The sequence below is a fragment of the Eutrema salsugineum genome, unplaced genomic scaffold (assembly GCF_000478725.1).
Source record: "Eutrema salsugineum unplaced genomic scaffold, Eutsalg1_0 scaffold_1, whole genome shotgun sequence".
NCBI lineage: Eukaryota > Viridiplantae > Streptophyta > Magnoliopsida > Brassicales > Brassicaceae > Eutrema > Eutrema salsugineum.
In genome coordinates, this window is record NW_006256909.1 from 8,160,276 (window position 1) to 8,187,693 (window position 27,418).

General features: G+C 34.1%; 5 protein-coding genes across 6 annotated transcripts; 3 read left to right on the forward strand and 2 right to left on the reverse strand.

Moving 5' to 3' along the window:
* The first annotated feature begins 46 nt into the window (after positions 1–46).
* On the forward strand, positions 47–2,384 carry LOC18029600 (probable UDP-3-O-acylglucosamine N-acyltransferase 2, mitochondrial). The gene is made up of 10 exons (XM_024149771.1): positions 47–283; positions 695–923; positions 1,011–1,087; positions 1,174–1,223; positions 1,308–1,372; positions 1,454–1,505; positions 1,600–1,670; positions 1,763–1,829; positions 1,925–1,996; positions 2,184–2,384. Exons 1-10 carry the CDS (start codon positions 115–117, stop codon positions 2,247–2,249), a joined length of 918 nt encoding a protein of 305 aa, XP_024005539.1. The 5' UTR covers positions 47–114; the 3' UTR covers positions 2,250–2,384.
* A 1,469-nt stretch (positions 2,385–3,853) lies between these two features.
* On the forward strand, positions 3,854–4,816 carry LOC112082411. Its single transcript, XM_024150102.1, has 2 exons — positions 3,854–4,203; positions 4,596–4,816. The coding sequence occupies exons 1-2, from the start codon at positions 3,909–3,911 to the stop codon at positions 4,601–4,603; spliced, it is 303 nt and encodes a 100-aa protein (XP_024005870.1). The 5' UTR covers positions 3,854–3,908; the 3' UTR covers positions 4,604–4,816.
* Positions 4,817–10,956: 6,140 nt separating this feature from the next.
* LOC18029601 lies at positions 10,957–14,109 on the forward strand. 2 transcript variants are annotated; one of them, XM_006413739.2, is made up of 5 exons: positions 10,957–11,148; positions 11,310–11,480; positions 12,001–12,115; positions 13,168–13,414; positions 13,746–14,109. In XM_006413739.2, exons 2-5 carry the CDS (start codon positions 11,331–11,333, stop codon positions 13,825–13,827), a joined length of 594 nt encoding a protein of 197 aa, XP_006413802.1. In that variant the 5' UTR covers positions 10,957–11,148; positions 11,310–11,330; the 3' UTR covers positions 13,828–14,109. The 2 variants fall into 2 exon arrangements, with proteins under 2 accessions (XP_006413802.1, XP_024005232.1); XM_024149464.1 differs by having other exon boundaries at positions 12,007–12,115.
* Positions 14,110–15,566: 1,457 nt separating this feature from the next.
* On the reverse strand, positions 15,567–17,744 carry LOC18029602 (pyruvate, phosphate dikinase regulatory protein 1, chloroplastic). Its single transcript, XM_006413740.2, has 3 exons — positions 17,217–17,744; positions 15,947–16,580; positions 15,567–15,857 (listed from the first exon to the last, which is right to left on the reverse strand). The coding sequence occupies exons 1-3, from the start codon at positions 17,691–17,693 to the stop codon at positions 15,754–15,756; spliced, it is 1,215 nt and encodes a 404-aa protein (XP_006413803.1). The 5' UTR covers positions 17,694–17,744; the 3' UTR covers positions 15,567–15,753.
* A 492-nt stretch (positions 17,745–18,236) lies between these two features.
* On the reverse strand, positions 18,237–22,509 carry LOC18029603 (gibberellin 2-beta-dioxygenase 8). The gene is made up of 3 exons (XM_006413742.1): positions 22,055–22,509; positions 18,752–19,073; positions 18,237–18,476 (listed from the first exon to the last, which is right to left on the reverse strand). The coding sequence occupies exons 1-3, from the start codon at positions 22,507–22,509 to the stop codon at positions 18,237–18,239; spliced, it is 1,017 nt and encodes a 338-aa protein (XP_006413805.1).
* Between the last annotated feature and the right edge of the window lie 4,909 nt (positions 22,510–27,418).

A 27,418-nucleotide genomic window follows, 5' to 3' on the forward strand; every position in this document is an offset into this window, starting at 1 on the left:
ACTTTTTTAATGTTTCTCAAGTTTAAAGCTTTTTTAATTGGGGAAAACAAGTAAAGTTTCGGACTTTAAAGACAAACCCAGCTCCTTCAAATTTTCTTCTCCATTTCTGTGACTATGGCGGCCACTCTTCGGAGATTAACATCCGATTCCGTACGTAATTCTCTTAAAGGAACCTTCTTGAGCAAACCCTTTATCCCGAAGCAGCTTCGTCTTCCTTGGAGTTCTCGAAGTTTATCTGATTCCTCATTTGGTTCTGCGACTGCTGATGTTTGTCCAAATGCAGGTGAGTATAGTTGCGGATTTCTTCCATATTTCGAACTATATTGGCATTAAGTTCGATAAATTTTATTCGGGACACCAAGTGTTTGTGGAAATGCCTCTGAGAGCATACGACTTCATGTAACTTTGGAATACAAAATTCCAACAACCCGTATATTTTCAGTATATTCAGATCAATTGATTGTATTAGATATAGTTTTGCTTTAGAAATTACAGGTTTAAGATTTTCACAGAATGATGATGAGACAAAGCTAGCTGAAAGTTAAAAGCCAAATAAATACAGAAGTTAAGCCTTTCCATAATTTTTGAGATGTACTAACACTGAATGTGTATAAACTGAGCCATTACTGCATCTTAACTCTCTAAGATGCTATTTCGACATTTTGGTAGTTGAAACTAACTGTAAATCGTGCAGTTGATTGTTATCAAGGGTCAGAGACCGGTGGTGTTATTGTCAATGAAGGGTTTCTGAGATGGAGAAATGGAGGAGGGACATGTCATAGCTCGGCTGTAATTGATTCATCGGCTTTGGTTGAGTTTGGCGCGGTGGTTCATGAAAAAGCGGTCTTAGGTCCAGAGGTTCACGTAGGATCCGGGACTGTAATTGGACCATCAGTCAAAATCGGTCCTTCCACAAGAATCGGGTAACATTCTTGCACATGGTTCTAATAGATTGTTGTTGTATACAGCGTCTTTAAGGGATTCTATTTGCTGTTTCGTTTTGTATCCAGATATAATGTTTCAATCAGCAACTGTAGTATTGGTGAGTCATGTGTCATACACAATGGAGTCTGCATAGGTCAAGATGGTATGAACCAACTCATATAAGATCAACAGATATAATAGACTTGTCTGAGTTTAGGTCTTTTACATGTTCATATGTTTCTCTTTCAGGCTTTGGTTTTTACATTGATGAACATGGAAACATGGTGAAGAAGCCTCAAGTAGGAAACTTCTATTTTATTTCTTCAATCTGATCCAACAATTCGCGTCATTTTTCTTTTTCTTTCTTTCTTTGTCATCTTTAGACCTTGAACGTAAACATAGGAAATCGTGTGGAAATCGGTGCTAATTCTTGCATTGATCGAGGCAGGTAACATATTTGAATCTATTAACTAACTTCCATAAGAACACCATTCGTGGTTTCACTTGCTTTGTATAACAAGTTCTGCAGCTGGAGAGATACAATGATTGAAGATGATACGAAGATAGACAACTTAGTTCAGGTTTAGCCTCTTTTGTTTTTTATTTTTTTTTATTTTTCGGCTTTTTAATTGAGAAAATAACATGATACTTATTTACTTTCTTGTATTTTTGCAGATAGGTCACAATGTGATAATTGGAAAATGTTGCTTGCTCTGTGGTCAAGTAGGCATCGCTGGTTCAGTAACGTACGAATCTGAACCCTTTTTGGTTCCATTGAAAGGAACAATTTTTTTGAAGTTTTTCAAGACTCAAAAAGTCAAAAAAACTTTTTCTGTAGAATTGGTGACTATGTAGCTTTAGGAGGACGAGCTGCTATTCGAGACCATGTCTCCATTGTAGCTAAGGTAATAATTGGCTTTATCCGGTTTTTTTTTTTTTTTTTTTTTTTAAAGTGGTTCTAGGTGCGGTTTAGGTGAACAAAACATCTTTTTGTGTTTAGGTTCGATTAGCGGCTAATACTTGTGTTACCAGAAACATCACTGAGCCAGGAGATTATGGAGGCTTTCCGGCTGTAAGTAATCTCTAAGTTAATCTGTAACATTTCAATTTTCATCAAGAATCCGTAAAAGCATTAACCCAAATTGATCGATATCCATCTAAAACAGAGCTGAAAAATGGATTTCAAGAAACTGATATGAAATTTTCTTTTAGAGATGAGGAATTGTGGTCTCTTATAAATTATTTTGTTCCGACTTCAGGTCCCAATTCACCAGTGGAGAAAGCAGATTGTTCAAGATCGGATTTCGAACAAGAGGAAAACCTGAATCAGAGATAATAAAATTGAGTATTTGTTATGTAATTTGATTAGAGTTTTCATTAATTTTTCTTAGTGTTTTCCGTATTATGAAGGTACATTTATCAGTAATCTAATGAAAACAAAATAATCAATCAGACGGATATAATTATATAAATGTATAAACACGAAGCTTGAAAACAATTTAAACAACAATCAAGTTTAGATGATTGGTGTGAATTCTGATCTACATATTTTCATATTAAAGATGCAAATAAAAATAAGTGAAGATTGTAGCTAAACAATGATTAATGGCTACAAAATATAATGTATTATATAGTTTCCTTTCTCGTGCCAACTTTAGACAATTTTGTGAAGAAAACCAGAAAACTTGGACTCTTTCTAGTAAAAGTCATATTCTGATCCCATTGTTAATCAAGGTCGATCTTTCTTCTCCATCTTGACCGTACAATCCGTACAAGATCATCTTGAAGACCTTAGGTTACTTCTGCATCAAGCAAAGAGATGTCTTTCCCTCTAAGCTTCTCTCTTTATGACCGTTTGAATCTCTAAAGAAGAAGAGGTGCCTCCCTTATCTATATGACCGTTGTACATATAAGACAAAAAGTGCTTTTGCTTTTTCTCTTTTGCTTTTCCCTGATTTGGAGAATAGCTTAGGTATCTATTTAGCATATTCTTTCTGTTTTTACTTTATATACCTGTATACAGCTGTAATAGCTCTTATGAAATGAGAATGAATCTCTTTCTCACTACTCTCTCTAGTCTTCATCGTGTTCTTCACTAATCTTTCAATACAATCTCTCTAAATCTCTTAATCCTCTCTTTAATCCGCTGTTAATCTTACATTCTCTCATGGTATCAGAGCCAGGTTCCTGAATCTGGTGGTTTATTTCTCTCATTCTCTCGAATCTTATCTCCAAAATCTCTTGTTCTTCATTCTAAACCCAGAAAACGTCCGTACTAAACTCTGTTCTTGCGAAAGATTCAAACTTTCTTCTCTCTTTGTCTCTAAGCTTTCGACATGGAAGGAAACAAGATTCAGGCTCTACCTATTGTTCTCAAAGGAGCAGACAACTATCTGTTGTGGGCAAGAACAGCAAGAGCTGTACTGTGTGGAAGAAAGCTATGGCATCATGTTGAAGATGCAAAGAGTGGCGAGTCCAAAGAAGGAGGAAAGAAACCGGCTGTGACTGATTCTGATGAATGGTATCAGGAGGACCAGGCGGTTCTAGCTATTCTCCATGGTGCTTTGGATATCCCTGTGTTAGAATCCTACTCCTATTGTGAGAGTGCAAAGGAGCTGTGGGATACCCTGAAGAATGTGTTTGGGAACACATGTAATCTCACCAGAGTTTTTGAGGTTAAGAAGGCAATAAACAGCCTCCACCAAGGAGATCTTGACTTTAACACCTTCTTTGGTAGATTCAGATCTCTCTGGGCCGAGCTTGAAATGCTGAGGCCATCTACTGTTGATGCTGAGACACTTAATGAAAGAAGAGAGCAAGATAAGGTCTTTGCTCTTCTCATGGTTCTAAACCCAACTTACAATGATCTGGTGAAACACATGCTCAGATCCAAGACTCTGCCTAGCCTGGAGGAGGTTTGCTCTCAGATCCAGAAAGAACAAGGTTCCTTGGGTCTCTTTGGGAACAAAGGAAGCGACTTGGTGATGGCTAACAAGAGTGAAGCTGTAGCGGCCAACAAGGGTTCTTATGGTGGTGAGGAGCGTGAAGTGTGGATATGTGAGCACTGTAAGAAGAAGGGTCACTTGAAGAACAAGTGCTGGATCCTGTACCCACATCTCAAACAAAACCGCAAGGACCAGAGGAAGCCAAGGGCGAATGAAGCTCATGAGGAGGTGGGTCCTTCAGATCGTGAGAAGGAAGGGGTTGCTATGAGGGCCTCAGCTGAATATGTGAAGAAATCAGACCTGGACGCCCTCATCAAGGCTCTTAAAGAGTCTGGTAAACCGATTAAAGCCTTTAGCTTTCATGCACATGATCCGAACTTGACTAATCAAATTGCTAATACTGTTGTGCATGAGCATTCTTTAGAAAATCATTCTGCTAATCATGTCTTGAAAAGTGATAAACCGCTTATTGTTGACTCTGGAGCTAGCCATCATATGATTAGTGATGTTAAATTGATTAGTAACATGAAACCTGCAGTAGGAAATGTGATTATTGCTAATGGTGAAAAGGTTAAGATAGAAGGCATTGGTGATCTTAAGTTGTTTGATAAACAATCTAAAGCTTTTTATATGCCCTCATTCACATCTAATCTGTTGTCTATTAAGAAAGCAACTACTGATTTGAACTGTTATGCTATATTCAGTCCTAATGAGGTTTTCTTTCAGGATATTAAGTCAAGTAAGCTTCTTGGACAAGGAACTACTAAAGATGGGCTTTATGTTCTTGAAGACACTAAGCCATCTTCTCTATCTAATGCTTTTGTTTTTAGTTCTGTTGTTGAAAATAATGCATTGTGGCATGCTAGATTGGGTCATCCCCATCATAGGTCTTTGAATCTGATGTTACCTGATGTTAAGTTTGATAATAATGCTTGTGAAGCTTGTATCTTGGGTAAACATTGTAGAACTGTTTTTCCTAAATCATCTACTATTTATGAAAATTGCTTTGATTTGGTTCACTCTGATGTATGGACTTCTCCATGTATGTCTAGAGAAAATCACAAATACTTTGTTACCTTTATTGATGAGAATTCTAAATACACTTGGATAACATTGTTGCCATCTAAAGATAGGGTGCTAGAGGCTTTTATGAACTTTCAAAAGTATGTAACTAACCATTATAATGCTAAGATCAAAGTGTTTAGATCAGATAATGGTGGAGAATACACAAGCCAAGCCTTTAGACAACACCTTATTCAACACGGCATTGTCCATCAAACAAGTTGTCCTTATACTCCTCAGCAAAATGGAGTTGCTGAGAGGAAGAACAGGCATCTTATGGAAGTGGCCAGGTCCTTGATGTTTCATAGGAATGTTCCTAAGAGGTTTTGGGGAGATGCTGTAGTCACAGCCTGTTATCTCATCAATAGACTCCCTACAAGGATCCTCCAAGATGCTTCCCCATTTGAGGTATTAAACAAGTCTAAACCATCGATTGATTACCTAAAAGTATTTGGTTGTGTTTGCTTTGTATTAGTTCCAGGAGAACAAAGGAACAAGCTTGAGGCTAGAAGTACAAAAGGGATGTTCATTGGCTATTCTAGTAACCAGAAGGGCTACAAGTGTTACATCCCCGAGACTAGGAGGGTTCTAGTGTCTAGAGATGTGAAGTTTATTGAGGATAAGGGCTTCTATGAGGAAAGAAATTGGGAAAATCTGAAGGATCTTCCCCATTCCAACTCAGATAGGGCAGCTACTCTCAGAATTCTACTTGAGACCTTAAGAAATGATGGGGGCACACCAACAGGTTCAGCCCCAGCTGAATCTGCTCAAGATCAGGTGGATCCACAGCCATTAGAAGAGGAATCTGAGACTGAGACCGAGGCCCCTGGTGAGGAAATGGAAAATGACCAAGTGATTCCACCAACTCAAGAAGAACCTGAGCTAGGCGTGGATCACACTCAAGAGGAATCAGTTCCCACAGAAGAAGAACCGGCTGTTCAAGAGCTTAGAAGGAGCCAAAGGATCAGAAAACCGGCTTCTAATTGGATCAACACTAGAGTCTACTACAATAATCAAGCTATAGCTCATCCAACTCAAGCAGTGTGCTCTCTAGCCCATGTTCCTCAAGAACATCAAGTGTTCATAGGAGTCTTAGATCAAGAAGAGGTTCCAAGGACTTATGATGAAGCAAAGGAGCACAAGGTGTGGCTTGATGCTGTTACTGATGAAAAACAGGCTATGATTCGGAATCACACTTGGGATGAAGCTGATTTACCAAGAAAGAAGAAAACTGTGAGCTCTAAGTGGGTATTCACTATCAAATACAAGAGTAATGGGGAGATTGAGAGGTACAAGGCAAGACTGGTGGCTAGAGGTTTCACACAGACCTATGGGGAAGACTATAGAGAGACATTTGCTCCTGTTGCTAAGCTCCATACAGTGAGAGTTATTCTCTCTCTTGCTACAAACCTAGAGTGGGAATTGTGGCAAATGGATGTGAAGAATGAGAGAATATATAGATTAGCAGCGGATAAGAGATGATTAAGAGATTAAGAGATTGTGTGACTCAGGGCAAGGTTTTGAAGCTGAGAAAGGCAATCTATGGCTTGAAACAGTCACCAAGAGCTTGGTATCGGAAGCTAAGTGTTACCCTCTTAGATCGTGGGTTCCGAAGATCTGAGACTGATCACACTCTCTTTACACTTCAGAGCCAAGCAGGTATCATAGTTATTCTCATTTATGTGGATGATTTAATCATCTCAGGGAATGACAAGGTTGGAATTCAGGAAACTAAGGACTATTTACATTCTGTTTTTGATATTAAAGACCTTGGTGAACTAAAATACTTCCTTGGGATTGAAGTGTGCCGAGCTAAAGAAGGTCTTTTCTTGTCCCAAAGGAAGTATGCTCGAGATATTGTTCATGATGCAGGTCTTAAGGATGCAAAACCGGCTAGAACTCCATTGGAGGATGCATATAAAGCTCACCAACAGGGGGAGAATGAAGCTGAAAGTCTCTTTGATGATCCCAAGCTATACAGAAGAACAGTTGGTAAGCTTATATACCTCACAATAACTAGACCTGACTTGTGTTTTGCTGTGAATCAGGTGAGCCAACATATGCAAGCCCCAAGCTTATATCATTGGAACATGGTGAACCGCATTCTGAGATATCTCAAAGGAACCTTGGAGCAAGGGATATGGATGGGATGCAATGGAAGCTCAGAAATAGTTGGATATTGTGATGCTGATTGGGCCGGTGACAGAACTGATAGAAGATCCACAACCGGCTATTGTACTTTCATAGGAGGAAACTTGGTGACTTGGAAGAGCAAGAAGCAGAAGGTTGTGTCTTGTTCAAGTGCAGAAGCCGAGTATAGAGCTATGAGAAGACTTACAACCGAGTTGATGTGGCTGAAGATGCTTCTCTCAGATCTTGGAATAGAGTTCTCAAAGCCGATTACTATGCATTGTGATAACCAGTCTGCAATTCACATTGCATCAAACCAGGTGTTCCATGAAAGAATAAGCACATTGAGGTGGATTGTCACAAAGTAAGGGAACAAATGGAGCTGGAGTCATTTTACCATGCTATACAAGAAGCTCTGATCAGTTGGCTGATATTTTTACCAAGGGAACAAGCTTGAAGACCTTGGAGTTTATCAGTGAGAGATTGGGGCTTATGAGTCTCCAAGGCTCTGAATTCCCTAAGTGAAAGAGCTCACACTCTTTTTCCCCAAGTATGGTTTTGTCCCATTGGGTTTTCCATACTTAGGTTTTTTTAATGAGGTGAGTTTCCTAACTTCCAATCTAAGCCTTCATATTCTCTTAGGCTTAGCTTGAGGGGGAGTGTTAATCAAGGTCGATCTTTCTTCTCCATCTTGACCGTACAATCCGTACAAGATCATCTTGAAGACCTTAGGTTACTTCTGCATCAAGCAAAGAGATGTCTTTCCCTCTAAGCTTCTCTCTTTATGACCGTTTGAATCTCTAAAGAAGAAGAGGTGCCTCCCTTATCTATATGACCGTCTTCTAAACTTGGGTTTACTTCTACAGCAAGCAAGAAGATGTCTTTCCCTCCAAGTCTCTCTTCTTGTGACCGTTTGAAGATAAAGGAAGAAGAGTCTCTCCCCTTATCCTCTTTATGACCGTTGTACATAAGGACAAAAGCTGCTTTTGCTTTTCACTACTCTCTCTAGATGTTCTTCACTAATCTTTCAATACAATCTCTCTAAATCTCTTAATCCTCTCTTTAATCCGCTGTTAATCTTACATTCTCTCACTAAGCATACAAATAAGAAGTAGAGACTCCTAAATGTCGAAGGAGACGCATCATTTACTTTTCTGATTTTCATAGGAGATTTGAGGTGTATCTAAAGGAATAAGAAAACAAGTAAATGATGCATCTCCTTCCTCATTTAGGATCATTTCCAAGTTTTCTAATTCCTTTAGATAATCCTCAATTCTCCTATGTAAATAGAAAGTTGGATATTTTATTTTTATTTGGTAGTATTATTAGTATGGGACTATGGGTAATGGGTGCGTTGCATTATTCAAAATTTCTAATGTATTTTAGTGAGACAGCTTCTCTGGCTGCAATTCATTAGTATGATGACACTCTTTAGGCCTTGATCAATCAAATGTATTTTTCTTACATTTTCTCTAATCTTTTTCATATATTGCGGACCACTATGTTTTGTTTTTCCTTATCTTGCATGGTTTTATGGTAGCCACTAGTATTTTGGTTTGAATTATTTTATTCACGTTTATGAAAATGCTAAATGCTAAACAAATAAAACAAAGAGACTCGTTAAGGAAGAAAAAAATGAAATATTAAATGAATATAACATACAGAAATTGTGACAACAGAAGTATAAAATTAATTCAGACTTGAGAAAAGTAACATTTATATTTGATAAATCAATTAACAGCCATTTTTTATCTTCAATATCATGTCTTTATTAAAAAAAAGGAAGAATCATCAACTTTTTTCTTTAATCATGAGACTCGATTAGATTGACAAAATCATTTCAAATAAGTCATACGCATTCCAATCATCATTAGCAAATAATTTATTTTTCGAAAATATAGATTATTTTAAAAAATGTTGTACACATCGACTAAACACTATTACACTTAAACCGTCAAATATACCCCGTAGTTTTCTAAATGACTCCTTTGCTTTACAACTTAGGAAAAAAATTATGTGATAATGTCTAGCAGCACAATTTATCTTAAAAAATATCTAACCCCAAACGCGCGCCTTCTAGATAACAGATACTAATTATTATTATTTTCTCGTCTCAATTCTCATAAACACTCGATAACATATATCATTATCTGTGATTATAATACAAAAAATTGTCACGTAGCTCGAGTCCTCTCCCTGTCGCCTATGTCTCACATTTTTGTTTTCGGTTCTCATTTTGTTTTTTCGCCCGCAAGACCCCAAAAATGACCTAAGAAAATATCTTCTTCGAGTGGCAAATTCTACCTTTGCATGCGAAAATAACTATTTACCGACTTTGGTAACACTTTTTCTCTATTGCGTTTTTGTAAATGTGATCATTTTTCTTAGGCGTAGTGAGACACTGTGAAAAAATTCGATTCATATAAAACAAAATATTTTCATGTTTTACAGGGTTGCCGCTTTTGGAAATAAAAATGTAATTTATTAGGCTGCAAACATATGAAAAATGGTATTGGAAAACATCTTAAAATGATCTTTTGGCATACGCTTACTGTGGATGTGCTAGTTGTTATATTTTCTAAATGTTATTTTGTTGTGAATCAAGCACGAAGAAAACAATAAATTATAGAAAGAAATTGCAATTGAGGTAAATAATCTTTTAGGTTTTTTTATTGATTGTGTGAATGATTAATTACAAATCCCTAAATCTGTATTTATATCCTAAAAAACCTGTCTCCATGTATTTTCCTTAACTTGCTTTAGCAGGGTCCCTTAAGAATATTTTTGTCATCAAGAAACAACATATTTTAACTTTACATAAATTATTTGTTGGTGACTTTAATTTTAGTTATACATGCTTCTACCTAAATACATGGAGAATTCACATAAACTCAACAACGATTTGAAGATTTTGAAATTAATTACAAGATGGAAATATTAACCAGGGACGAAAATTTGGAGGAGTCAAATGAAAAAAAAGAAAAGAAAGAGTACCTTCCGAAGCAAGCAGTTAGTTGCTCCCCATCATCGCATATTCCTCAAAATAGTAACCATTTTTTATTATAAACTGATAACCAAAAATTTTGCTGTCAAACGTTCATTTAAATATTCGAGCACTGATTAGATTGCAATTCGTAATTATTTCCGTAACAAACCAACAATATTATATATATATATATGTCGATAATTTGTTTTTGTCAAATCTATACGTCGATAATTCAATCCAGGGATTTATGATGGCCTTGTGAAATTTTAAATCGCCCCAGAAATTGTACCCTCAACCTCAAACTGCAATAATCTATATTACTAGAGTTTTATCTTAAAACTTCAAACCTAATATTACCAACCAATATTATGATTTTCTAACGAGTGGTATGTAATAATAATATCTTACCAGAATAAATTTGTTCACGAAAGAAAAAAATTTTCATTCCGTTTTTGTTAATATTGTTTACATGTAAATGTTGTAGAATCAAACATATATTATCGAACCACAATACACCAGCATCTCTTAGACCTGTAATCTTTTTCCGTCAGGGGTCACATTTGATCAATCTCAAAAGAGCCGACGCTACTTCTCAGCCGCCGATAATCGAACCAGAAATCTTTGAAAGCATAATCTTGTAGAGAATCTTAAAAAGCACCATTAGTCCAAAACAAACATGATATAATAAACAGATTTTAGGTAAAAAGTTTTACTATTATAACATGAAAAAAAATTGTAACATGTTCATCCATCTCTCATTCCACTAAAATCAACTAATCTTAAACTAAACAGGAATCATGATTATGAATAAGTAATTACTCATTAGTCTATCTCTTATTATCTGCGTGTGACTACTACTATCTTCGAGAAATAAATAAATAAATAAGGCACCAACCCCATTTTAAAGAAATCGCCACATATATAAAAGTAAAAGCCTTTCCTCTCTTTCAGTTTCGACATTCCCCAGAATCTCTCCCCTTTTTGTCTCCAACCAAAAACCTTAATCACCTTTCTTCGTCGTGAAACAGAGCATAACAGAGCAAAACAGAGACGTTCGACTCTGACTTAATCCACCCCTAAATCCTCTGTTTCTATTCCAAAGTAAGTTAATTCATTCTTTTTATTTTTCTATGTCTTCTGTAGTTACGATTATTAAAAATTCAAAACCAACAGAGAATTACGAGTTTTTTTAGCAAAAATATAGAATTGACCTATGTTTCTTCATGAACTTGATGATCGTTTCTGTCTATGTTTCTCTCTAGTTGTGTTTCAATCAAGGATCAATGGAAACCGGTGGAGCGATTCCGGGTCAGGACACCGGATCCGGGTTTCAAAAACCCGTTAACCCAGATGGGTTTGTGACGATCGATGTTGAAAGTTTCTCTTCTCCTCTGTTCCACAAAGACTTATCTTCTTCCAGTCCTAGAATTACTGTAAGTTTTAAAAATCCAAACTTTTTTTCATCATTCCCTTGAAGTTTTTCAGAATTCAGAAACACCAAATTTTCTAATTTTGATAATTGTTTTTTTTTTTCTATTTTCTCCTCTGTTTTTTTTTTTTTTGGTAATTAATTTTTTGTGAGAATGATGGAAGAATCGCCCCATAACCTGTAACTACTCTTGAGTCGTCGATTCAATTTTCTCATTTATTACTTTTCCAGTAAATAAATAAAATTAATAAAAAAAACTCAATCGAAAGTTGACTTTTATGTGTCAGTTTGTTTTATAAATATTTTTGCCGTGCTCTCAAACTACTATCGTCTCACGGATTTCTCTGTTTTCTTTTCTGTTAATTGGCATTTGGCATGAAGCTTAATTAAGATATTTAAAAAATTTAATTTCTCTTTTGGAGTGATTCTAGAGAAATTCAAAAATTGAATATTTTAATGTATCATTGCATTTTTTTCTATGATTATTAGTTAAGTAAACTGAAAGATGGAATATATTATAAAAGCTGCAGAGAAGTGTTTCGAGGAAAGGGTCTCCAAGAAGCAACAACGAGAGGAAACTCCATTGTGACGCAAATGGTAATGACAAGGAGACCTCATTTCCTCAGTCCCCACTTAGAGGTAAGATTTAAATCATTCTTCAATATATATAGTTTTTAAAATAGATGTGTCATAATCTTGTTTCATCATTTCCCTTAATACATGATACATCGATTAGTTTTGAATAAAGTAAGCATTAAACTAACGTTTCATTACACGTATATGGACAAATGCATTTTTCTATAGCCCCAATGGTACATTTTGTTTCTTTCTTCTGTTTTTTTGTTACCATGTGCTAACACATAATACAGTAGTATCAAATAGACCTAGCAGATTCTTGTCATTAATTCGGTTTGGGCTTATCTGTGACTGTGAGTAGTATAAAAAAAATCTTAGATTTGACAAAAATAATTTGGGTTTTTATGATGGAAACAAACATATCTCGGACTTTTGATAATACATTTCAAACTATTATTTTATTTTATGCGGTTAGATATTTTCTTGGGATAGGTTTATCTTCATGAAATACTTTTGAGTATTTTTTTATCTCTAATGCAAGAAGGTTCGGTTTGCCAATATCTGTATATAATAATTTTTTAATCTACCTGGTTGTTTTCCCTTCGAATGTATAAATTACAAACTGTTAGGTGGGATTTAGTTAATGTGACCAACCAATGCGTTTTAAGCTGTAGACGTAACTAAGGTTAAAATATTTTTAAAACAAAACCTCACCAGTTCTACTTTTAATTTAATATAATTACAAAATTTCCGTACATCTTACTAGCTAACTTTTTACTTAATGCTTGCAGTCTATGAAAATGAAAGACACAATATATAATATGTTATATCTGTTTCGTGCTTCAACCAAAAATGAAGACCTTGATTTTCTCTTTTTGAATATTTATTTGTGTTAGCCACATAGCTTCATGCAGACCACAACACAGCGCAAACCAATATTCCAACTTTTTATTCTCCTGCACCGCATGCTCACTCATACTATTATTAAATTCGGCATACAATGACTAATGAATACGTTATGATTCAATTTATTTTGTCTTGTCAAATAAAGAAAAGGAATCATTATTCATTGTTATTCATTAAAGCTTGTGGTATGGTATTTTGATGAGTTGTAGGGTCTAGCACGCCGGAAAAGCCTAGCACCTTGGGGTCCATTGATCATGCAGGCACGACCTCAACCACAGCCACCGCTGTTTCAGCCTCGCCGCTTCATCAGATCACCGTTACTACGGCTGCGCCCGCCACCATCTCCGACCAAAGTAGAGAAAGAAGATTCGGATTTTCGAGGAAATCGAGTTTTAAACGCTCTCACACTTCTTGGATGCTTGATCCGAAGAAGATCGTCCTCTTCTTTGCAACTTTGTAAGTAATTATCACTTCCCTTTTTTTCAACATAATTTTATTTAAATAATTAACCTAAAAATATACATTTCACTTATGAAATACAAAGGTTTTAAAAATATATAATTGAAAACGCAGAAGGATCAGTTCTATTAACAATTGATTTTAGCCATGATTGAATTTAAACGTCTAAATTAAATTAATACACATATATAAATATATTTAGATTATCATTAAGTCATGTACGACATGCTACTGAAAATCGGGGCATCTATTGTCTATATCACAATTAAATAAATGAAAGTTGTTTTTTGTCGAATACATATTGATGGAATGTTAATTTTTGTGACAGGTCAAGCATGGGATCAATCTTGTTAATCATATTTACTCTCTCGATCAGCAAGTCTAATTCCGGAGATATGCCTCTAGACTAATAGTAAAAATACAAGAAGAGCAATATATATGGACCGACCTAAGTTTGTGGCTATAGAACATGCACAATCTCACCGACCTACATTTGAGGAGATGAATCAGAAGAACATTACAAATTTGAAGAGCGTAAGGTTGTGATAATAATTATTTTGTATATTTCAAAAAAAACAAAAAATGAAAAAGAAAACAGTAAGAGAGAAAAAGTGGGAAGTGGGCACACACGAGATCATATGAAGATTGGAAAAGAAAGCTTTAAGACAAGAGTTTATGACTATTGTGACAAAGACAGAGAATCTTCTCTTCTGTTCTTTTAATTATTTTTTCTCTGTTTTCAAAATTTATTTGGTCTAGTGTGTGTTTTTCATTTTGCTGAAATTATTTTATGTACATATATCAATTGTCGGGAGCATTTTTAGTTTTTATTTGTGTTCACATAGAGAAAATTTGAGTCATGTGGGATCGAATGAAATTGAGTTGTTTTGTTCCGCTCGTGCGCTATTTGTGTTTTCTAATAAATTCTTTTATTCCGATGTCTTCCAATTTTATTTGATCATTTCAATTATGTGTTGATTCATTTTTTAAGAGAAAGCAAACTATAACAGTTATTTTAGTTTGGGTTTGTTTTTTCCTTGCACCATCTACTCGTATTACTGTTAAGAGATCTATTAACTTGATAACAATTCACAAAAGATTTCCCATTTTTATAGACTCGTTCATAATTGACTAGGATTTATATTGAATTTCCCCATATATGTGAACTTGATATTTGTTGTTAGTTAGTATTACTTTTCTGAAAAACTAAAAATTCAAAACTTCGGACCATCTTAACAAATACTAGAACCTACACAAGCGTGGAGCATTTAAGAGTCACCACATGCTATTCACCTAAGCTATTACTAAATTTAGGTGACTTCAAGTTTTTGGATCATAAAGTGATAACATCTCCCTATCATAGACTAAATTGCAAGAATATATTACCTGCCCGATGTATATACATCATGTAACACATATTCAATTTTTATGATAACAACCAAAGTTGAAACGTGGTTTAAAAAGTTTGATGTTGAAATGCCGCCAAACAAGTCCAAAACGCCTATATAAAATTGTGGCGTGGGTTTAGGGGAGTATGAAAATAGAGTATGCGATTGAAGGAAAAGAATATTGCTGTTATTGATCACATTTGAGATGGTAAAAAATCATGAGTTTTAGATGAAAAATAAGTTCTTGCTTATATCTGCACCCACAAAAAAACTTATATATTTACACTTTCTATAAAATATTTGTTTCATTTTTGACATTTTTGTATCATCGGTCAAACAACTCAAACCCCACCTAATTATCTTGACTAACCAATTAAACTGCTGAAACTGCACAGTTACAACTGCTATTAGTATTCATATTACTAACATACATATCTAACATTCATATAAATTTACTGTTTCATCATGTCATGTTTTAATATATAATTACATGTAAAGGTAGCTTTATGGCTATAATTAAATGTATAATTATTACAACTGAGGTATAGAATATAGTATACGAGTTTGCACCTTGTCATAATTCAGATGAAATTAAATAATGTGCGTGTGAATAATATAATTTTGACATATATGATTCTTCATGGTTTCTAAATTTAGTTATCAATTTGATATTTAATAAAATTATTTTTTCATTTATCATATTATTTGCTTATCTCATTATGTTTAACAGGTTTATGGGGAAAAAGAAAATACTCACCAAGACTCCAACTTGGGCTAGCAGATGTATGGATTTTAGCTTTAGCCCCTATATTATGGTCATGTAAAAATGTACCAATGGGCTTTACAAAATAAATTCTTTTATTCTCATAAAATATATAGATCAAACTATATTTTCTCCACAAATGCTTTCACATTAACTAAAATACTCTTCCAATAATTGTTACTGAGTTAGTAGCACTTAGAGATGCGAGGCATTGTTCGATTGGTTTGTCTTTCGTCGTAAAGCCTCAAAATCACTGCCGCAGTTTCCTCAATTGCTCTTTCTGTCACTTCTGCAAAACAAAACACTTCAAAAATTTAATTTTTTTTTGGTTATATCAAATTCTATTAGATTCCTCATCATACATAAACATAGTCTTACCAATCACTGGCCAAGTCGGATTCTCTGCGAATATTCTCTTAGCAAGCTCAAGCTCTTGCTTAACAGAACTTAACTCAGAGTAATCAGTCTTAAAACTCGAGCCAAGACCAAGACTCTTGGCTCTAGCTTCTCTTATCCCTTGCAACACGACCGGATTAATCATCAGACCAAAAACCTTTCTTGAATCAATTTCGAACAGAGTCTTGGGAAGATCTACACCGTTCACGATCGGTACGTTAGAGACTTTGTAACCCTTTTGAGCTAAATAAGTCGAGAGTGGTGTCTTCCCTGTCCTAGAGACACCTACAAGAACAATGTCTGCTTTTTCAAGATTATCAGGCAAAGCACCATCGTCGTGTTTGATTGTGAATTCGATTGCTTCGATTCGTTTGAAGTAGTCTTCGTTGAGAGATGAGTTTGTGACGCCACGTGAAAGACCGGAAGGATTAGCTCCTAAGTGAGAGGAGATTGAGTCTGTGATTGGTCCGAGGATGTCTAGTGAAGGTATATTCCATAGCTTGCAAGCTCTCATGGCTGATTTTGCCATTGATGTATCAGCTAAAGTGTAGATTACCATTGCTCCTTCTCTCGCTGCTTGCTTTATGATCTCCATTAGTTTCTCTCCATCCTCGATCTTCATATAATTCACATTTCCATCAACCAAATTAATTCATTTTCGGTTTCAATAAACCGAACCGATATACATTAGGAAAGTTGAAATACCGACATCATGAGCTATATAATAAGAAAAAAAACCCGAACTGAACCGAATTTGGCCGATCCTGATGTAAAAACAACCCTTTCTTATACGGTTGTAAAAAGTATTTCTATTCCATGTTTCTAACCGAACCAAATTCGTTTGCAACACATACTACTAAATTAAATTATTTAAAGAAAAATTCCTAAAAATTAAAATTTTGGTTAAAAAAAAATTAAATATACTCAAACCTATAATTCTAATCAAAATAAATTATTTTTATAATTTTGAATCCAAAATATAACCGAACTGCAATCTGTACCGAACCAAAGTTTAAAAGCAAACCGAATGAAATTTAATACTATCTAGACCTGTTTTCCCAGTCCAGAAAATTAAACCAAAATTTGAATGCCCAAACCTAAAACAACCTGATGTCAAACAAATTAATTCATTTGTTTCAATTCGGTTTAAAGTGAGTTTTGTAAAATCCGCTAACCGAATTGACTTCGGTTCGGTTGATAGCCAAAAAATTAAAATATCGAGAGGAAAGAGAGATGTGAAAGTCGAGAATACCCCTGAGAAGAGATGTGTATTTACGGGACAGCCACGGTCGACCAAGCAATAATCGAATTGACCCAAGGCAGCATTAACGGCGTGTTCCGCCGTCCATCCAGTTCCGTCAGAGACTATGTAAATCGACTTCGCCGCCGACATATCTGTCTCGTTATCTCCGTTACTTGATGCCTCGTCACTGACCAGTGTCGAAATATCAGAGGTACTCGAATTAACGATCGGGTGCCTCGGACCGGTCGTACTGTTTGACTTTGAACCATTACTGATCGTATGGTCCAGCTTCGCGCCGGACCTTAAGGTTCGAGCTCTGTTCCAGCGACTCAGTTTTGAGCTCAATTTCCGAGGCTGTCGTTCGGAACCAGGTTCGGAGGCGTTAAAGGAAACTGAATCCGAACGTGCAGGTTCGGAGTTTTGGTTTAGATTGGACGAGATCGGTGGTGGACGTCCCTGCAATTTCATCGCCGAGAGAAAAGCCATTTCTCTATTATGTTTTTTTTTTTTTTAATTTAATTATTTATTGTGAGTTGTGACCTTTCGCCTAATATCTTATGAAAATACAAATAAATTTCCAATTTTTACTAGGAATTTTTGTTTCACTTCTCGGGAGTTTATTATTTCAGCGAAGCTGAAACTGGATGAACCTTAACCAACTACTTTAATCAGAATTTCGATTTCGGTTTAATTTTGAGATTAAGATGTAGTATATTAGTATACGTTTTCTTTAATACTTGGAAAAGGTTCTTTTGGAACGCAATACAACTTCGATTTTAAAGGTCTAAATATCAGTTTTTTTCCTTTACTTCAATTTACAGTCAATCGGAATAAACTCCGGTTTAACTGAAATTTTGTTGTCTTTGAATGAATTAATAATCACCTTTTTAAATAATAAATTTTATGTACTATGTAGAATAAATATTTATTAAGAAAACCAACAAAAAATAATATGAGAGAAAAATCAAAACAAAAACAATTTAAATAAATCATAAAACCTAAAAATTAATTAAAAAGTGGGTGTATAAATTAATAGTGATGATTAAGGAACCTAGGGAGACCAACTTTAAAACCAAGCTTCTTAACATCCTCTTGAACCTGTTGTCTGAATTCTCTGAAGCTGAAATTTCTATAAGCAGGAGAATCACTTGAACACTCTATAACGGCGTCGTATGATGGACACAGAAAATACGCCGTTGAGAATCTCTCCACCGTTGGATTTGTCATCACACGGTGTTCCACACTTTTGTACATGTCATTGCTCCATGCCTAACAAAACGTATAATATCATTAAGATATATATTAATCTCAAACATTTGTAAACATAAACAATGCCTTTTATTATCGATGCGATATACAAGTAATTTGGTTACTAGTAATCATAAACCATTCAAAAAATTGGACTGAAAACTAAATTAAATTTAGTCACAAATCAAAAGATGCAAAAAGGGTTAACCATACTCAAACCTAACCGAAACTGGATCTGCCTGGTAAAAAAAGAACATGGATTTAGAACTCTTAGCTTATTAGCTTAATTATATTACCTGAAATAAGTCGCCAATATTGATAATGAGAGCACGAGGATTAGGTTTAACGGCGATCCATTTATTGTCTTTGATGAGTTGGAGTCCTCCGACTTGGTCTTGGTATAGGATTGTGAGGAAATCACTGTCAGTGTGTGGCATGAGACCGTACACCTCCGATGGTTTAGGACAAGGTGGATAACGGTTCATCCTTAGGTAACATGTGTTTCTCACACAGTTTTCTCTGAAGAAATTTGATTTTCGTCCTGATTTCTCTGCAAGAACCTCAGCCAACATATATGCTAGCGCCTCCGATTCCGAAGCAAATTTCTCCATTGTTGAGCTGGATGGGAATACAATACGTAAATAAATATGAAATGATCATATAAGAATTTCAAATATATAGCAGAATTATAGAGATGTCATATTAATTTGTTGTATATATTGATATGGTGAAACGAACAAAGCGTAAAACTGTAAAAAGAAAACATTGCAAAATAATAGTAGAATTGTTAAACGAAAGTAAAAACTATTTGAAAAACAAAGTTACAATTTTTTTGTTATTAACAAAACAAATGGTATATTGGCATTTACATGATTATTTCATTTACACGTCATTACTGATCATTGGATAAGTGGTAATTGTTAGTGTTTTTTGCATAAAAATAATTGTTAGCTACTGATTAAAACCTAGGCGTATAAGGATATTGTAGGTGCATGCTACGTGAAAAGATATGATCACATATGAAATCATCAATACCATCTACGAAAAATCTAATATCTCTCAATACGACAGTGAGAGAAAACGGGGTGCAGTTCATATGTATGGAGCTAGGTGTAAGTTTGTGAGACATGTGAGTTATAAATGGAGAAGGGTCCCAAGAGAATAAAACAGGACGAGAAGAAGAAAAAAAAAGAAAAGAAAAAAGAAGAGTGTTTAATCAGGTTGGGAGGAGAGGTACGTGTACGTGTCCAACCCATTGGTCTTATGATAGAGATATCTCCTACCTGTGAGGAACATGGGACCCTTTCCCAATTTTGGGTCTTCTATATTATTTCTCTTTTTGGATACATTGTATGTATATATCATCATCTTTGATCATTAGAATGATAGTGAACTCTATTCACTTAATTTTCTGGTTGGATTAGCTCGGGTGAGAAAACATAATCCGGTCAATCTAATTAATATCTCGTGAGAAAACCATAATCCTGTCAATGTTTTAACGGGAGCACTGGAAAACGAAAACTAAAGTTTATTGTAAGCTTTTGTAAGTCAAAGTATTGGACTCTTTTATCTAACTGAAATGATATCAAAATGATCATATATGTGGCTTTTTTTTTAAGTGATCATATATTTGGTGAACAAAGGCAAACTAGCTAAGGAATCCAGACTATCACTAGATGAATGCAAGTGTTTCTAAAGGATCTAAACTAATACAATTCATTGGATCACTGCAAACCCACAAAAATATCATTGAATAAAGTTTGAATTCCCCTTTTTATAAAAAAAAAACAAAAAAAACTATATGTTTATTTATTGAACTTGTTGAATTGGTATTTCAATAAAAATTAAGTTTTAGAATTTATTGTCAGATTGCAACTAATGGTGACTTATCAAGAGACGCCAACTACGAAAGGTGGTACTGGCAAAGGGAAGTGGTCACACATATACACATTCTCAAACACATAATTAGCTGAAACTGCAAAAGATGTGTAAGATAACCACATGCATGCAAATACAAGTACATGTAAGAATGTGTACAGTTTCCAGCACATATTCATACACACTCATCACAAGATAATACATAGCCTGGCATGTTCGAGTACTTCATCTTCCTTTTCACTATCCCTCTTTGCTAAACGGACAGTTTTCTCGTGACTCTACCTTCTTTCCTCACCATATAGTACTCTAATCTACATTATCAAAGTGTACTTCGTGTTTCAAGGATCGTACATTAGTTTTTTAAGGGGTTTTTACTTGAGAACAAGTTTATTTATTTATTTTTTTGTTATTAGAGGTTCTGCGCAGTTTTTTTAATAAACGAACATCACGTAAGAAGATAATTTACAATCCACATCGACCGGAAAATGAAGATTAACACCCATGGACAAAAAATCTTTTATAAATTATAACTAGGCTATGTGTAAAACGCGTATAGTTGATTTTTCGTTTCATAATCTAAAATATTAATAATTAATGAAAACGGTTTACGTATTTATTGTAATTTTTTTTCCGGATCAAATGTACATGTGTGTATAGTAGAAATAATTTGTTTCAGATGTATACACATGTTAAAAAGCTGAAAATTTTCAGATGTAAACGCATGTCGAGTCTGTAATGTTTGTATAGTTATAAAAGCAACATCTGTCTTCTAATGAGTTGGTTGAGGGTTTTTTTTTTTGTTCGGAGAACGAGTTGGTTAATGGTTTTTTGATTATTTTTTCCGACAAAAACCGACCAAAAATCAGTTGGTTGCAATTAGTATTTTTGTTTTTTTTTTGTTTTTTTTGCTAGCATGTTTAAAAAAGTTGAAGTTGATTCAATTCTTAAGCTTACGAGGAGCCAAATAATAAAAACCAACAATAGAAAACTAGCTAGGATAAGATTATATATGTATGGGGTTATATATATAATACATTTCTAACGACACAATATTTATTCTTTTTTTTTTTTGGTTTTAAACAATATTTATTCTTTGAAAGTATAAAAATTATTTATTTATTCATTTTATTTCACATGCCAACTTGCTATCTACAAATTAGACTTATTCAAAAATAGGAATAAAAAATGGGAAAACATAGAAACGCATGAGAGATGGAGAATAAATCTTTGACCCGATGCCCAACAACTTTACTTTTTAGGATTTTAATTTATTAAATGAACCAAATAGTATTAGGGGACTAGAAAAATAAATGACAACACTCTGTTTGCTTTCAAAACAGCAAATATATATTGGATTAAAAACTGCATTTGTCTCCCATGTTCGTAATCTTTGACCATTGAATGAAATTGCTCTGCAGATTATGTTACTAATAGTCCAACACTTACATTAATCAAGCGTTTTAATATATGTACACTATTAATCCTAGAATTAACACTAGTTTCTAGGTGATTAACACTAGTTTCTAGGTGATGATGTGTTATTAGAATCTAACTAAAACTCAAGTTAGTAACAAAGGTTACATGGAATTTCATTTCCATCTTGTTATTGGAAAATATTCTCCAAATATATTTTCAAATGAGTTAATTTAATTATTAAATTATTCAAAATAAGTAAATTAATTATTAAATAAATCTAATTGATTATAGCAATATTTGTGTACCTGAGGGTAGTGAAGTCCTTGTTGTCAGAAATATCTGTCATGGGAACATGAAATGCTTCCGACCAAGAAAGCTGCCGGAGACAAGTGGCTGACGGCGTTCCCCACCGGTAACTCCCTGCAGAGAATTTCTCCGACTTGCTTTTCTTTTCAAAGGGTTCTTTAAAAACCCTAATTTGCTCTTGTCTCATCCTCTCCAACACATCCATTGATATTCCATGGTTTATAACTTGGAAAAATCCCCACTCCCTCGAAGCTCTGGCAATATCTTCCTTACATTTCTCTCTCTCCTTCTTGTTTCCATCGATCAGACGGCTGACGTCAATCACCGGAAGCTCCACCTCTTCGACGACAGCCGTGACAGAGAAGCTAAATGGTATATCGGAAACATTGTTTACTGTGTTTGTGATCTGTTTATACAAAAGGGTTTTGTATATCTCATTGAATGGTGGATCCATGAGAGTTAACCAAGAGATGAAGAAAGGTGAAAGTTAAAGAGGATTATGGGAAGTGAAGGTTATCAAAATACGTGTTGTGATGAGAGACACAACTCTTACATTTATATACACGTCCACCTATATGCATATATGATATATGTATGTACGAGTGCAATTTGCTTAGTAAACCATGTTGATAAAAAAATAAAAAATGAATTTTTGAAAAAGAAAAGAAAAATGTTTGCCGCCCATTGACCTTGTTAATTACTTAACATGAGTTGCTATTTGTTAATGAGTAGACAATTAGACATCTATATACTAAGCAAATTCTTTTGCAACGTCTAAATGAGTATGATGATTTTGGGTAGCAATTGATTAATTTTTGGAAACTGATAGTTACTTATCAAAGTTAAAATTTACTTTTAATATTCTAATTTTTGTCATACTGTATATTGGTACGGGATGTAGAATTTATAGTGATTAAAGGAAAAAAATCTTAGAGAAAAATACGATATGGGTATTGTATCTATAGTTGTATATGGTGGACAAGATACGATAATGGGGATTAATAAATTTGGTATTATTAGAATAAATTAAGTTGGGGCTGTCTTGGAGAACATGATGTTGTTTCAGATTCAAAGGTTTGAATATTTGATTGTCTGGACACCGTCCGTTGTTTCTCATGTTTTTCACTTCCTTCTATGTTGTACTGTTTTTTTTTTCTAATTTTTAAACATCTTTCTTTATTATTTATAGCATAATCAATTATTAATCAAAATATTAATCAGTACATTTCAATTATACCGGATAAGACGCTAAAATTACAGATATTATTATGCATCGTTTAATACTTTCTCCGTTTCTTAGGGGTGTTATTCAATCAGGTTTTTTAATAGAATTTAAATCCAACCATAATCTATTGTTATTCAACTAATGATTCTAAATGATATTTTAAAATCCAATGTTATTGGATCTTTTCATTGTAAATCATGTTTAGGAGATTTTAAAGTTTAGTGTTATTCAATGAAGATTTTAAATCTTTTACAAAAATCCAGTATTATTCAAAACTAAATAATTTTTAAAATCTTTGTATATCAAGTCATTTCAAATCAGTTCCAATTGAGTTTTATGAGTAAATTATTAATCAAAATCCAATGTATATTGCAGAGATTTTAAAATCTAAACAAATGAATCCATAAAACTGATATCAAATATTAAATCTAAAAGATTATAAAATCTAGAAAACTCATTTTAAATTCATGATTGAATAACACTCCCTTAGTGATAAATGTTTTGGAATTTTTTTATTTGTCTGAAAGATAGATGTTTTCTATTTTCTATTGTAGTTATCACTTTTTTCTCTCAATTTAACTCTATTATTTAAAATATTCAAAGAGAAAATGTAAGTAGCAAACTAGCAATCAATAAAATGTGACAACGTTTACTATAAATATTTTTTTTTAAGTGTAACTAGCAAGCAATCAATATTTTTTTTTAGTTTTTGTCAAAACTAAATAATATAATAATTAGAAACCTTATAAACATATAATATATTTTTTTTAGTGTGTGAAAACCTTATAAACATATAATAATTAGAAACAGAGGGAGTTTGCATCAACCGATGCATTAATCTAGTAGCTGTAAATGTAATAAACTAATTAAGAGAAACTACTTGAAGCCAGGAGAAGCTTGGAGTCCAAGAAAAAATAAACACCTCCAAGAAGAAAGAAAAACGACTGACTTTTATATGCACTGGGGGACGGTTACAATTTTATTAAAAAAAAGTTGAAAAAAATGGTTACAATATTATTTAAAAAAAAGCCAAAAAAATGGTTACAATCCATGTTCAAAAACTCGGCCGCCTAACTGCCTAGTCGGCCGCCTAGGCGCTAGGCGATGGGTGACCACTCCGACTAGGTGCTAGGCGGCGTCTTTAGGCGGTTCTCCGATTTTTTACCGTCTAGAACCGTCTAAAACCGCATAGAACCGCCTAAAACCGATTAAAAAACAAAATTATCATCTAATTTTGAAAAACAACCAAAAAAATCTTTAAAAAATTGAAATTGGCCAAACTTTATTCCAACCTATTAACCAATTAACGATTTTGACAACCTAATCCCTAATTAACAATTTCAATTCAACTAAATTACAATGAAATTCAAATCAAAATCAAATATAAGCGAGTTTAGGTTCCAAAATCATCTAAAAAAGATTAATATAAATAATTAAAAATTTAATATAATATAAATTAATCAAAAAATTAATTACCGATTAATCAGTGATTAATCACCGATTTTTGACCTAGGCGCTAGTCGGAGTCCGTCCGCCCGTCTACCGCCTAGCGATTTTTTGAGCACTGGTTACAATGCTATTTATTTCTGTTTGCTTTTTTTTAACAGCGCTAGTTAATCATTTAATTGAAAATAACTAATGTTTTCCCAACGAAAGTGTAAGACTTAATTATATCTATTTATTGTTTTCATTTCTGGGCGTTGACATTCTTAGACCATTCTCTTTCCATATTTCTTAATTAGTCAAAAGTTTTTATTTTTCTATTTTTGTTAAAGCCCTTAGTCAAAAGTTGTAAACAGTTAGTTACTTTTTTTGCGCTTGTGTCTTTCGTAAACACAGTAAGATTATCTACAACCTTGAACCCTATAATGAGGTTCCTTTGATGAATTTTGGGTGAAAAATGGGTGTCCAACCCTGATATCCATTTTAGGGTTCAACAGAATAAATTAAAAATATTTTTTTGTAAATTCTTTTTTAACTATTTTAAACATTTGAATTAATTAAAAAAGAAAAGAATTATTTAGTACATATAATTTAAAACTAAACAAAGAAATTGAGAAAACAAAAGTAAAAGTAAAACTAGTAATCTTCTAGATGTCCAAATTTATGCCAAAGGTAAAGGGAATTTGGTTCAAGCCGTTGCATGCTCTAGAGTACATTCCCGAGCAGTTTCATCAAACCCCGCCTTGTCTTCCTTGTACAACTTCGCTTTGGCTTCATCATAGTAGTCCCCCTCACCTATTTCTAGGTTTGTCAGCATCTCATATGAAGTTTAATGAACATCTTATGGATGGTGTGAATGGGCGAGAAGTAGTCGGTAGTCAGCATCCTAAGGAAGATATGACCACGATCTCCTACGTTGGGGTGAAAGATTTTGGTTCTGAAGAAGACCTGCAAAAAATAATTATTTAGCAAGCGATTACTAAAATATGAGAACCGTTTAAAGCGTCATACCTTGGGTGGCTTAAACGGGTATTCTAGAGGGAAGTCCATGCTGATTTTGAAGACGCCGTTCTCGTAAGGCGATCATGCTGGTCCGAAAAGCACACCCTCCCAATAGAACATCTTTCCATCAACGGGGCCTAATCAAATGTGTGACACAGAAAAAATTAGTACTTTATTCAGAACTCGGAAACAACATAATTAAGCGTAATACAAAAACGAAATATCGGCCCTGTAGAGCGGGCTCTTAACCCTCTCAATTTCTTTTTTCTGCTTCGTTATGGCTCTCTCCCAGTACGGGACATCCTCTGAACTTGGCATACTCTGTCCACAATAAACGATTTTGATCATTTGAGTGACATAACTATCCGAACCAAAAGAGAAAAACAGTACTTGAAAACAAACCTAAACTCAAGTAACTACTTAAACCTAAACATTCGATATGACCAGAACACGATTACAATATGAACTTATGCAATATGATCATATCATCTACTAATATATAGCAAACAACTAATGATTAAGAAGCCAATCATATACCCAAAATGAGCTCACACAATGAACCATTTCAACTCACACAAGCGATTAACTCACACAAGCGATCAACACAAAGCCCCAAATAAACCCCCGAGATAGAAAAAAACCTGGGTCATCGCTACAATATTCAGATTTTCAATCTTAAAACCACGAAATCGTATTCAAATAAGGATATGACGGTTTTAAATGAACGAATTAGACGCCAATTGCAATCCCAAATGAAAGCCCAAAATTTGTAAACAATTTCGAAAACCCTAATTTCAAAACATCAAATTTAAAAACCCTAATACGCAAAATCTGGAAACCGATTGAATATAAGAACAATGAATCGCATACAACTCTTAATCAACACCAAAAGCCCCCAAAAAAACTTCCCAAAGAACCCTAATTTTCCCTCAATTTAGTAAACCCTAATATCGATTCAAACACCCGACCAAAACTCAATTAAAAGACTTCTAAAGGATACAGACGACGTACCATTCTGATCGACCGGAGGGGAAGCGATGATTCACCGGCGATTCGATCGGAGGGGAAGATTGGATTCGAAGTCGCGATTTTTGCAAATCGCCGTGCAAGTTTTTTTTGTTGATAAAAAGAGAATGCGAAATAAACTCCAAATGTTCGACCCCGACCCTAAAGAATTTTCCCCAAACTTCAACCAATCAGTGCTTGTCACGTAGACCGGTGAACCTCGACGATATGAGCTCGTCGGGCTCATCCCAAAGAGACAATATCATCGAGTTTTTGGACCTAATCGATTAAAACAAATTAAAATAATGGTATTGGGCCCACCGATGAATCTCGTCCATATACAGATGGTCTAAAATGCACTATGCATGTGCATTTTAAGAGTTTGATTATAGTAAGGTATTAAAATATGAATTTTACTTCTTCTAATGCATTGATTTAATTATATTTAATTATAATATGGTTTTGGAGTGTAATTGGTTATCACGATAGTCTCATACATTGAAGGTCTCCAATTCGAACTCGGGCGAAGCTATTTATCTACCTTAGAATCTAGTTTAACAAAAAAAATGTGTTTAATGAATTAATTTAATTGTTACATAAATAAATTCCGTTTAATTTTTTTGACTTTAATAGAAAAGTGTTACAAAAAAGTTACAAAGTAATGCATCGGCTTTTGGATAGATTATAG